The sequence below is a fragment of the Paramormyrops kingsleyae genome, chromosome 13, assembly GCF_048594095.1.
Source record: "Paramormyrops kingsleyae isolate MSU_618 chromosome 13, PKINGS_0.4, whole genome shotgun sequence".
Lineage (NCBI taxonomy): Eukaryota > Metazoa > Chordata > Actinopteri > Osteoglossiformes > Mormyridae > Paramormyrops > Paramormyrops kingsleyae.
The window spans coordinates 24604924-24617602 of NC_132809.1; the positions used below are offsets into that span (position 1 = coordinate 24604924).

Below are 12679 nucleotides of genomic sequence, written 5' to 3' on the forward strand. Positions count from 1 at the left end.
ACCTATTTATGTTCCAGTATTGTTATTGTTATACAAAGTTACAATGTGGCATCATTTTTCAGTTCAAGTCAACTCATTTTTATATAGCCCCGATCGCAGCAGTCACCCAAAGGCACCAGGCTTATGTGACTGAGTTGTGACACAATCCTACACCATTGATACAGGCTTAGTTTTTTTTTTTATCATACCCATAGTACTTAAAATGCATTAAAACAAGACAGTGTGAAATGATGATCTGCTGATTTAGCAGTGATTTCCTAGCAGCGCATTATGTGAAAAACCTGCATCTACCTGCACGCTGCTGGTTATATACACTTCTAATGTTAAACCTCAGGTATAATTATCCAAAAACTAGTCGAGCCTAAAACTGAAGTTAAAAATATCAAGAAATCACAATGAAAACGAAGCCGCATGATAAGCAGTGCTGCAGTAGGTTATGGAAAGCGGATTAGAGAGCCCAATGCAACACTCAGGTATATACCACAGGACAAATATATCAGGTACGGTTAAGATATGTATGACAGTATTCAATTCCATATTATATCAACAGACCATCTATGATATATTTATCTATCATCGCGTCTTTTTATTTTTATATTACACTGTCTTGTCCAGTACTTCGCTACAAAACTCCTATCTCCTAAACAGAGTAGAAAATGCAGTTTCCTCTCACATCACATGACCCAAACAGAAAGAGTAATCAGACAGCAGCGACACCTCCAGCCCGGAAGACCAAACTACATCGTAGTTACAGTGTATTTCCGGGACCACATACACTGTTTTCCGATTTGCAGAGGTGGTCAGTCTCGCAGATTGCAGGATCGGTTTGCATGCATACTGATTGGAATTGACTGCTTAATCAGTGTTCATCTAAAATCTGCTGTTCCTAATGTATCACCAACCGGTGCTTAAAAACCGACGGACTCTGCTAGAAAGAGCGGAGAAGTTTGTGTCTGATGTTTACTTCACCGATTGCAACCTCCGAGGAAGGTAAACTGGAAAAAAGCATCCGTTGAGTCTTGAAGCACACGTGTGTTTTGCGAACCAGCTGTCAGTGAGGTTTGTCATATCTGCAGCACATTAACCAGAAAATTAAAATACACAGTTGTGCTGTCGGTTGTCATATTCTCACGTAGTTTTTTATTTATTTATTTTTAAATCATTGTCATATTGCATCGTGCCAGGAAGATATTAATGTATATTTAAATTAGTTTCGCGTAGATGATTCCTAAACACAAGAGATGTTTGCTTTTCAAAACACCATCTTTATTTCAGTATACTGGATTAATTTTAGATCAGTTAAATATTTAATAACCGTATTTGGATGTGTTGAAGTAAATAAAAAGTTTAGTAAGAATTTATATTATAATTTTGCAGGTCTCTTTAGCTATAAAAAAATGACAATTTGCCTTGAACCTTTGCCCTGTGTAACAACCAAGTTAATCGCAATGAAAGCCCCGCCTTATCAGACAGTGATGCAGAACGACTTCTGCCCCACTGTGTGATATGCCTGGTTGCCTAAGTGTTGGTCTGTTGTTAGGGGCACTAACTGGGTCGCAGGCATCCTATGAAATCTTTTCAGCAGCCCGTCACTTTGTGTGTAGGGGTGCTGTCCTCCTCCTGTTCAGACCCAGGAGCTTACAGAGCTCCCTGAAAATCTGGGCCTGAACACTGCACCCCTGGTCACTGTGGCGCTCCTTTGGGATTCCAGAGCACACAAGAATGCCTCTCGGGAGGTGGACTAGTATGGTGCGTGCTTCCTGATTGGGGATAGCATATGCTTCAGGCTACCTCGTAAAACAGTCAACTGCTACTAATACGTAGCGTCGGGGGTGCAATATCCCACGGGCTTTTTCTTGGCTACGCAATTGTCACATCTTCCACATAAAGTTGAGATGTCTTGGTGGTTCCTCCCCAGACAGAACCTTCTCTAACGTTAAGGTTTTCTTAAAGCTGAAGTGCACTGCCTCTGGAGCTCCATGCACAGCCTTTAAGCCCTTTTCATGCAGTGCTGCTGGTATCACCACCTGCCAGTGAACATGGTCCCCAGATGAGTGTCAGGCATGATGCAGTGCACCTTCACAGAGAATCGGGGAGTCCCACTGCCCAAGCAGCATTTTGCTGCTGGCGACAAAGGAACTAAGTCCATGCAGCCTGGCCTTCTACCCTTTTGCTTCCAAAGGATCACTGGACCCAGGACAGCATCTACTTCCTGCAATTGCCACAGCTCCTTCTTGGTCACTTCCTTGTTGGGCAGAGTGCAGAGTCTGGACCTGTGCTGCCTCCCTAAGGTGATCATCACTTTTATCCTGATGGGCATAGTTTGGAGCTGAAACCCCTTTAGAGCTCCAGTCCATCAAGTGACCAGCATCTCTGGTTTATTAAAAGTCACCTGTTAATGGAGAAAGTCATGGTCCTTTCTCAGCTTGACTGGATGGCGCAGGTAAGCATGGGAGTGTCGCACAGCCTGCAACACTGCTAGCATCTCCCGTCGAGTCTTGGTGACTCAGGGTTCTGCTGAAGTAGGGTACAACACACTCTCCTTCACCTAGCTGTGAATACACTCCACCGCCGCCACTTATTGGCATCTGTGTCAGGAAGGAAGAGAAGATCTGGCTTGGAAAGAGCCGGACTGTGAGACTGAATGCTGCAGATCTCCATCTTATAAGCTAACTCTGCACTGCCTCCAATTTACCCGGGTCAGCTGACAAACTCTGCAACCCCACTTGTTCAAGGAAGCGTATCTCTTTACAGCAGGGAGCATTTCCTGGAGTTAATTGGCTTTGTTACAGCAGTTTTTAGACACTGAAATACATTATGCACATTTGCTATGGCTTAGCGGAAGTCGATGACTTAGAAGTCATCGAATTCCGCTAAGCCATACCCAATGGCCAATTCTGGTAGACCAGAACCACATCCAATTTGATTATGCAGCTATATTGATGAAGTGGATTCAGCACTTCATACTTTCAAACTTCATCAAACTTTTAAAAGCTGCTGGTGCATTGCACTGCCAAAAAGCATTAATGTACCAGAGGCTCCAGCCAATGCAGAAAGCTGTCTTGGGCCTGGCCTCAGTTGTCAGTTTCATCTGCCAGTAACCACTCCGGAGGTCCAGAGATGTAAACCACAATGAGCCAGCCACACAGATCAAGGTATCATTAGAGGAAGCGACCAGGTATAGCCTCAGCTGACCATCTTTGCGAGTCACTGGAACCGCGGGTCACGTCCAGGTGCCGTTGCTGGTCTGAGTCACTCTAGCCAGCTTTGCCTCCACTTCTTGAGCCTTTGACAGAGGCAGCGGTCAGGGCTGCTGCCCAATCGGAGCCGCTGCCCAATCGGAGCCGCACTGCCGGTGTCAGTCTAGTGTTGCAGGACACCATCTGACTCTATAGATGCTGCAGCTGAAACCTTGCCCTCTGGGGGGCAGTGTTGGCCCAGTCACCATTTCCCCATCATCTTAATAAAATCTTCCCTGTTGCATCCCCCGACAACTGGCTCCTCTTCATCCACAGGGGAGCTATTTATGCTTTTTGGCAATGAGTCTTCCACCTTCCTCCTCTCCCCTTGTCTTAGGGTAAGTGCTGCACACTGCTACCATCAGGTAATTCGAGGTGCGTTTACCACATCTTAGTGTGTGTTCCCAGCTTGATGCTTCTGTCTGCAGAGCAGATCTTCCCTCTCACCAGTGTTTCTCTCTATAGTTTACCAGTGTCTTTTTGGTGCCATCCCACTTCTGACACTGATGTAACGTACAGCAAGTCAATGGCACTGAAAGCAGAGAATAGTTTACCACAACAGGAACTACATTCAGATCACTTTCTGTGTGTATACTTGCATTGCTTGGATGCCTCTCCTGCCCCTAGTGTCCTCTTTCTTGCAAGGCAAAATATGGTCACTCTAACAAAAGTATTATTGTGTTTTTTGTTTCCAAGAATATGTGTGGATCTTGTGACATGTCGTTTCTCTTGTAGACTTTACGGAGAAACATGCCCTGTGGAATCTCTGTCGTCTTTCCTGACTCCAAAACGTATGTCGTACTCTGAGGCATTACTACAGACCTTTCAACCATGCAAGGTTGGAGACGGCTTTGGGCCTACGTAAGTGCTGTGTGAGAGGCTCTTTGCAGAGTAAATACATTACGTGCAACAAACCGTAAACCTTATTCTTCATATAGCTTATGCATCCTGTCTTATTGCATTGATGTTAATAGAAAAATTGTCAGCTAGATCTGCTGTGGCAGACTGGAGCAAAGTACTTCAAATGAAGAACGATGCAGAAATGGGTACAAGTGTGAATGTTATAATACTGCACTGAGTGTCAATCTTCCATCCCAGACAGAGTCTGAGAGCCAAAGTTTCCCGGTAAAATTTGGACAGGCTAATGCTAATGCTAACCCACCGCTTTACCCCCACTGCTGTGATCTTAAGATGGTGGACATGCTGGTTTAAGGTGTCCCTGAACATTCCTGAGGCCTGGGAAGGGAAGGAGGTTCATTTTCGATGGGAGATCGATGGAGAGGGAATGGTCTGGAAGGATGGGCAGCCTTGTCAGGTTGGCAGATAAGAAATTGTTTCAATACCACCGAACACAATGGTACCAAAAAGAGTTGCAATCCATCAGTCAACCAGTGTTTTATTATTGCTTTGTAGCTCTAGTGAAAATCATTTATATCTGAATCATAGGGGCTAACAAAGGAGGGTGAGAAGACTAGCTTAGTCTTGACCACAAGCCTCAAGAATGAGGAACCTCACAGGTGAGTTGCTGCTCAGACACAAACATGGCAGTGGATGAGTAATTGTGCAGGTTGTGTGGATTTGCGGTACATTATTGACATCTCTCTGTCTCTCTCTGCCTCTCAGTTTCACCCTCTATGTAGAGATGGCTTGTAATGGCCTGTTTGGGGCTGGGAAGGGATCCATGATCGCAGCCCCTGACCCCGACAGGATGTACACCCTCCAAAGTGCGGAGCTGGTTGTGTTTAACTGTGATACCAGAGAGCTGCTGACGGACTTTGAGATGCTCATCGATGTTGTAAAGGTCTAAAACACCTCCCTTATTCACAGTGTTCCACATACTATCTGCTCTACTTTGTTGTCGTGTCCTCTCTACACTATTTTCACGCCTTTAAGATTGCTTACCCTTAAGTATTTTGCTATAATATTAGTGCCACACTTTTCCTTTGTAAGGGATAGAGGTAGAGGGAGCTTGTGTGTGCCTGTTAAACACCTTTGGGTTTTTTTCCCTTGTTTTTCATGTGTTATTAGATGCTCGGGGAGGCCGACCAGCGAGGCTACCAGGCATTATTCACAGTAAATGAAATGGTGAATGTCTGTGACCCAGCCGATCCCTCCTCCTACCCTGCAGCTCGCAGCCTGGCCCTGAGGTTCTTTAGCCAGACGAATGGGCAAAGTCAGCACACTGTCCACGCCATGGGCCACTGTCATATTGACTCAGGTGTGGTTTCCTCAAGCTGGAAAGAGGCAGGGCATGTATTTAAGTGGTAATCATGGGTACTTCCTTCCTTTGAGCTGATTGTGCCATGCTGTCATGAAAGTGAATTGGCGGGGTTTCCAGCCACTGGGTTACACGTCAGCTGGCCAGTTATCAAACGGATGCAGTGGCATTGTGCAGAGTTGAATGGGGTAGAGAACCAGGAAAAATACAGTTTTGTTATAAGTTATAATTACAATCTCCTCCTTTTTCCTCACAGCCTGGCTCTGGCCGTACGAGGAGACGATCCGGAAATGCGCCCGAAGCTGGGTGACCGTGATCCGCCTGATGGAGAAGAATCCCGACTTTGTTTTCACCTGTTCACAGGTGCCATAGAATGTAATCGCACGGACTCCTCCAGTCATTCCCACCATGGCTCTTCTCACTTGTCTACCCTGTGTGCTTCGTCTCCAGGCCCAGCAGTTTGAGTGGGTGAAAAACTGGTACCCAGGACTGTTTGCTCAGATCAAGACCTTTGTGGAGAGCGGCCGGTTTATCGTAGTTGGAGGAACTTGGGTAGAAATGGTAATATCCACATTAAGACTTTTACTGCCCTAAATACTGAACCCACAGTGCTTATGATACCTGTAGCCACACCTGCGCTGTTGTCACTCCAGGATGGCAACCTGCCGTCAGGAGAGTCCATGGTTCGCCAGTTTCTGGAGGGTCAGCGCTTCTTTCAGCAGGAGTTTGGCGTGTACTGCAAAGAGGTACAGCGGCTTAGAGGATCGATGCACCTCACGAAATTATTTATAAGCAGCTTTTATAGTTAGAGTGACTTTGATCACAGTTTGACATACTTTGGCTTGTAATACTGGGTAGTTTTCTGAAATGGTTCAGCTTTAGTACTTTGCAGATTAGTGGTAGGGACAATTATAATCATCGTTGTGGATTGAGAGAGAGATTCAGAATGACTCTTTTGCTTCTTGCTGCTTTAGTTCAGAGGGAAGGAATCCCCAAAGCATTTCTTCCTAGCATCACGAAACACAACTTTTTAATGCAACATTTCTTTTTCTTTTTCCATCCTCATTATTGTCTTCTTCAGTAAAACGTCCCTCTTCACTGTCCTTTGCAGTTCTGGCTTCCGGACACGTTTGGATATTCTGCACAGCTCCCTCAGATGATGCGGGGCAGTGGAATCACACGATTCCTGACTCAGAAGCTCAGTTGGAATCTGGTCAATACTTTCCCTGTGAGAGAGCTGCCCAGCACGGCGGCCATAGGGCCGTGACACACATTACGGTCTTCATTAATCATTTATTATCCAGCCTTGGCGAATCGATATTCTTAAAATTCTAATTAGCAAATGCAGTCATGCACCACACAACGTTTCAGTTAATGATGGACCACATATACGGCAGTAATCCCATAAGATTATACCACAAAGGAGTTGGAGAATTTCCTATAGCATAGTGTCCTAGCGCAACATGTTACTTACGTGCTTGTGGTGATGCTGGTGTAAACAGACTTACTACGCTGCCAGTCGTATTAAAGTGTAACACATACAATTATGAACAATACATAATACCTGAGAATGACAATAAACAACTATGTTACTGGTTTATGTATTCACTAGATTTACTATATATTGTACTATATTGATATATTGTATGTTATTTTAGAGTGTACACTTTCTATTTGTAAAAAACAAAAGTTTACTGCAGCCTAGGTGGCTATACCATCTAATTTTGTGTATGCCTAACGGCGCATTTCTCAGAACTATCCCTGACGTTAAGTGATGTATAACTATAAAAGATGTTTGTGTTTTTTTAGGGAATGTGTAGTACATTTGTACGTCTGATACTCTGTGACAAGACATCCATTGTTCTGATGGATTGACATAAAACTGAACTTCCTTCCCCCCCCCCCCCCCAGCACAACACCTTCTATTGGGAGGGCCTGGATGGCTCCCAGGTCCTGACACACTTCCCCCCCGGCAACACCTATGAAATGAAAGGCAAAGTGGAGGATGTGAGTCGTAATTTCGAGGACACTTTTCAGCCCCCGAAAGGGGACGCCTCTGCTGACCCTAACATTGCTTTTCTAGCTTCTCAACACGGTGAGGAATAACAAGGACAAGGGAAGGGCGAACCACAGCGCGGTGCTCTTTGGCTTCGGCGATGGGGGCGGGGGCCCCACACAACTAATGCTGGATCGACTGCAGAGAGTGCAGGACACTGATGGGCTGCCTAAGTGAGAATCTACCACACCATTTGTTATGAGGAAAAATTGCAGTGCCACCTTGACATCGGGATAACAGCGTGGTCAGAAATAGCTATAGTGCAAGGTCGAATTTTCTTGTAAAAATATGGTTTGTACACCCAGGCAGATGAAAGTCATTTTGAAAATGCTGTCGCAGCATTTCCTGGCCACCCAGCTGGTTTTTCTGGCTTCTTTTAGGGTCCAGATGTCTTGCCCCGATAGGTTCTTCTCTGAGCTTGAGGCGGACTCCAGTCTCCTTTGCACCTGGTCAGGGGAGCTTTTCCTGGAGCTCCACAACGGCACCTACACCACACAGGCGCAGGTGTGCGTGAGCCTGGACACGCTCGGCGTCTTCCTGTGGTCGTCCCTGTTGATGCCTGCGACGGTCCTTTGGGTTTTGGCCTGGTGGCAGATCCCTGTGTCTCCCTGCACTGCAGATCAAGCTGGGGAACCGGCAGTGCGAAGCCCTGCTGCATGATGTGGAGGTGGCCAGCAGCCTGGCGCAGTGCAGGAGCCCAACCTTCCGCTACCCTGCCAGCACACTGCGGAGGCTGTGGAGGTAGGCAGCAGCAGAACATTAAGAAACGTTTTGGCCTTGATCCTGATTGGCTAGGAAAAAGCAGACCTTGCTACTGAGACATCATTTCCTGTTTAGCCTTTTAAAGTAAAGTACATTGTCACTTGCATAATGAGCAGAAATGATGACTTCACTCTCAAAACAAAGACAGGAAAACTAATGGGACAGTATATGGTATTACTATTGATGGAAATACACTATATGGACAAAAGTACACGCCTCTTAATCATTGAATTCAGGTGTTTCATTCAGACCCATTGCCACAGGTATATAAAATCAAGCACCTAGTCATGCAGTCAATAGAAACTCGGCCACAAAGCGGCAGATCATGTAAAATGACAGAGCGAGGTCTGAGGCGCAGAGTCCATAAAAGTCGCCAGTGCTCTGTTGACTCAACATCTGCAGAGTTCCAGACTTCCTCTGGCATTAACCCCAGCACAAAAACTATGCTAGATCTTCATGGAATGGGCTTCCATGACGAGCGGCTGCATGCAAGCCTCACGTCACCAAATGCAATGCCAGGTGTTGGATACAGTGGTGTAAAGCGTGACACCACTGGACTCTGGAGTAGTGGAAACGTGTTCTGTGGAGTGACACATCACCTGTCACTGTCTGGCATCTGATGGACAGGTCTGGGTTTGGCAGATGCATAAAGGTGCACTCTAATGCATTCGTAGAATACTAAGGTGCAGATAATGTAAAGCATTACTCAATACACACAGACACACACACACACTCCGCTCACCAGACCACACCTTGGTTTGTGATCTTGAGGGAGACCTTGTTCCTTCAGCTATTTCCCTCATGTGGGTTCCTGACCTCTGCCCTTTTTGTAGGCTCCTGCTCCTTAATCAGTTTCATGATGTGCTCCCAGGCAGCTGTACGGAGATGGTAGTGCAAGACGCCCTTGCATACTACGACGGTATTGTGCTTGCTCGTGTGACGTTTTGTCGGAGGTTATCTGTAACAAGAACTTTAAATTTCAAATCCCACGCTGCTTCATCCTCTCAGATATCCGCAGCACCGGATGCTCTTTGCTGAAGCAGGCATGTGTGGTTCTGGCCGGGGAACAGGGTGGGGCCACAGCCGTCTTCAATTCGCTGCCTTGGGAGCGGCGTGAGGTCGTGATGCTGCGGGGCAGCACCGAGTTAGGTATGGGCCTTTGGTTTGTAGAAATTAGAGTTTTGAAGTTGAGCCATAGGTTTGTTTTATCATCCTTGGTCAGAACGGTCATGATTTTCAAGACGCCCCCTCATTACAAGTATTGTCAATTCACAGCCAGAAATGTTTCAGTGTTGAACCACAAGTGGGTGGTATCTCCAGCTCTGGCTCCATTTAATTGCCCTGCCGGTAACTGTGGTAATATAAGCTGAAAGCTTTCCATCAGAAATACAGCCCAGATTTCAATGGCCACTGCTCTGAACTCCTAGGAGAAAGGATCAGAGGTGGAGATTTCCGGTCCAGAGAGTACAAATCCAGACCAGGATTTTGAGTATAAGTTGAGTTGAGTATAAAGAGTCACAGAGTACTCAACTGGTTGGTTGAAACAAACCAACCATTTGCGCACTCTGGATCGGAAATCTCCACCTCTGGAAAGGATTCCTTTCTTAGAATTTATTATTGTTATTGAAGTAATTCTTCCTGTCTATGTCTAGATATAGATATTTTCTTTTTTTTTTGGTCAAGGCACATAACAATGAGGCTGCACTTTTCAACTACCCCAAAACCACTTCTGAACTGTTCTGAAGTTGCATGAATCGAATGAATAAACCGACTTGTTTTGCATCACGTTCACAGCCCTCGTGAAAGTGCCCAGTGTCGGCATGGCCTCTGTGACGGACTCCGAGCAGCCTGAGTGTCCTGTGTCAGTGACGGTCCAGGTATTGGTATCACACTGATCATCTTTGACCAAGTGTTAGGCTGCTCACACTGCTGACGACTCCACACGAATTTTCAGCCTGATGGCACCTACCTCATGGAAAACGGCCTCCTGCGTGTGGCTGTGGACAAGGCTGGCCGCCTGACCTCACTGTGTCTGCTGAAGGTCTGCAGGTTAGAACCTCTTTTCCTTGCACTGCTAATAAATCATCCACAATCTCAGTTGCGTTGTTTCTTCTTCTAAGTGAATTAGTGATATGGGTTTCAGAGAAGCAATTTCCGATGGCTGCTATGGAAACCAGTTCGTCATATTTGATGATATCCCTTTGTACTGGGACGCGTGGGATGTGATGGACTACCATTTGCAGACCCGGTAGGTTTTGGAAGGCACATTATATGTCTACATTATGTCATGCATAATGGACTTGCCTCACTATCTCCGTGTTTTTGTGAATGTGCACCACAGGAAGCCGATAGTGGAGCCTGCCAGGCCTGCAGTGATTGTCAGCTCAGGGGGACTTCGTGGCATTGTGTCGTTCACTCTGAAGATCAGCGAGCAGAGCTCCATAACCCAGGAGATCATTCTGGATGCAATGTGTCCCTACGTGAAGTTCAACACACAGGTTGGCACTCTGCAATGACAATGGCTCCATGAATAGAGCACATTCAGGCACGACGTAATGTTATTTTTAAACTGGAAATCTATTGATTTGTACGAGGAATAAGGCGGCTCCGCTTCTGGTTTCACTGATTGCATTAATGCACTTTACCAGCAAACAACCCCCCCCAGTCCTTCTGAGCACTTCCCCCTTTCAGGTGGACTGGGCAGAATCCCACAAGTTCCTGAAAGTGGAGTTTCCGGTGCGAGTACGCAGCCCAAATGCCGTCTATGAGATCCAGTTTGGCCACTTGCAGAGGCCGACCCACAGGAACACGTCCTGGGACTGGGCTCGCTTTGAGGTAAAGGAGCAGGCTTGCTGAAAAGCTCTGGCTGTGGCAATTCCCAGTTATTGCTAATGACTGCTTATTTTATTGGTTCTCCAGAAAGTATCATCACTATTATAACAGAGCAGTTATAAACGAGTTACTGCTCATCTCCTGGAATTTACAATGAGCGGATGTCTAGCCATTTAATTTATCTTGCGTTTGCTGTGTCCAGTTAGAAGGGTTTATGGTGGCTTGTTTGAATTATAACTGGCTGAAGTCCAAGTCTCCACGTTTCAATGTACAACTGATGAATGTACCTTTATCTCTTCATAATGGTAAACTAAGATTCTGCTCTTAAGCATGAAAGAAAGCTGTCAAAACCTCCAGGAATGTAATTGCCGTTTTCATGGCACAGGTTTGGGGCCATAAATGGGCGGATCTGTCGGAGCACGGCTTTGGGGTGGCATTGCTGAATGACTGTAAATACGGCTACTCTGCTGACCGGAACACCCTCTCTCTGTCGCTGTGAGTTCCCTGGTGATGTCATCGCATTCACATTGAGAAAACACAGCAAAGTCCCAATGCTGGTAAAATGGGGAAAAGGTTTAGCGTAGCGATATCGTAACTGGCTGTACCCCCCCCCCCCCCCCCCGCTCAGGCTGCGTGCCCCGAAAGCCCCCGACGCAAACGCTGACATGGGACAACATCGCTTCATGTATGCAGTCATGCCACACTCAGGCAAGTTACCTCCTGCTCATCTGAAGCATTCCAGCCACTGGGAACTGCCGACTAAGCAAAGGTTTCCCTTTTTGTCACGTTCAGGTTCCTTCCAGGATTCTTCGGTCATCCAGTGTGCATACAACCTTAACTACCCCCTTCGACTGGTGCCCGACTCGCCCAGACTCAGCTCCTGGAGCGCCTTCTCCGTCAGCTCGCCTGCAGTCATCCTGGAGACCATAAAACAGGTATCTCCGAAACTCATCCTGACCTCCAAGCACTGGGACAAGGGCAGGAATGACACTGTCTGTGTCACGCAGGCTGAAGACCATGACAAGGCTCTTGTGGTTCGTCTGTATGAGTCCTACGGGAGCAGTGTGAGAGTGACCCTCAGCTCCTCTCTGAAACTCAGGAAGGTCTCACAGTAAGTAAGGTAGCATGTATAAGACTGAGTGGTCACTACACAGCCAGTAACTTAATAGATTCATAAATATTTATCTTGCCTCAGCTGTGATCTTCTGGAGCGTCCTGTGCCATCAAAGCCCACCCCAATCACGGCATCAGGGATCAGCCTGGATTTCACCCCCTTTCAGATTGTCTCTCTTCTGCTCTTCCTTGACTGAAGAGCCTCACAACAGAGAGGACCTCACTTTTCAACCAACAAGTGAACACCCTGGACGGCATTTTGATTTATACATAGCAAATGTAGCAATCGGAACAATTCATGGTGGAGGTGGTCTATGGGATAGGACTTTCTGCCTGTGATCGGAAGTTCGCTGGTTTGAGTCCCGTGGTTGGCAGTGTGGTTTTACAGTTGGCCCACTGAACACGTCCCTTAAGCCCAACTTGCTCCAGGGATTGAGTGACCCTGGTTTTTCAGTTTTA

At 46.5% G+C, this 12679-nt stretch overlaps 1 protein-coding gene across 1 annotated transcript in view; it reads left to right on the plus strand.

Annotated features, from left to right (window-relative positions):
• The first annotated feature begins 752 nt into the window (after positions 1 to 752).
• man2c1 (mannosidase, alpha, class 2C, member 1) overlaps positions 753 to 12679 on the plus strand; it is a 12000-nt gene continuing 73 nt past the window's right edge. The window contains exons 1-26 of the mRNA XM_023811155.2: positions 753 to 990; positions 3975 to 4100; positions 4431 to 4554; positions 4686 to 4756; positions 4863 to 5040; positions 5268 to 5457; positions 5714 to 5820; positions 5908 to 6018; positions 6111 to 6203; positions 6569 to 6685; positions 7369 to 7464; positions 7541 to 7686; positions 7894 to 8017; positions 8133 to 8254; positions 9109 to 9194; positions 9284 to 9424; positions 10070 to 10152; positions 10230 to 10324; positions 10419 to 10523; positions 10617 to 10773; positions 10967 to 11110; positions 11493 to 11602; positions 11736 to 11815; positions 11900 to 12042; positions 12115 to 12218; positions 12303 to 12679. The exon at positions 12303 to 12679 is cut by the window's right edge and continues 73 nt beyond it. Of these exons, the coding sequence (XP_023666923.1) occupies positions 890 to 990; positions 3975 to 4100; positions 4431 to 4554; positions 4686 to 4756; positions 4863 to 5040; positions 5268 to 5457; positions 5714 to 5820; positions 5908 to 6018; positions 6111 to 6203; positions 6569 to 6685; positions 7369 to 7464; positions 7541 to 7686; positions 7894 to 8017; positions 8133 to 8254; positions 9109 to 9194; positions 9284 to 9424; positions 10070 to 10152; positions 10230 to 10324; positions 10419 to 10523; positions 10617 to 10773; positions 10967 to 11110; positions 11493 to 11602; positions 11736 to 11815; positions 11900 to 12042; positions 12115 to 12218; positions 12303 to 12417 (3069 nt within the window). The 5' untranslated portion in view covers positions 753 to 889 and the 3' untranslated portion in view covers positions 12418 to 12679. The remainder of the gene's footprint in view (positions 991 to 3974; positions 4101 to 4430; positions 4555 to 4685; positions 4757 to 4862; positions 5041 to 5267; positions 5458 to 5713; positions 5821 to 5907; positions 6019 to 6110; positions 6204 to 6568; positions 6686 to 7368; positions 7465 to 7540; positions 7687 to 7893; positions 8018 to 8132; positions 8255 to 9108; positions 9195 to 9283; positions 9425 to 10069; positions 10153 to 10229; positions 10325 to 10418; positions 10524 to 10616; positions 10774 to 10966; positions 11111 to 11492; positions 11603 to 11735; positions 11816 to 11899; positions 12043 to 12114; positions 12219 to 12302) is intronic.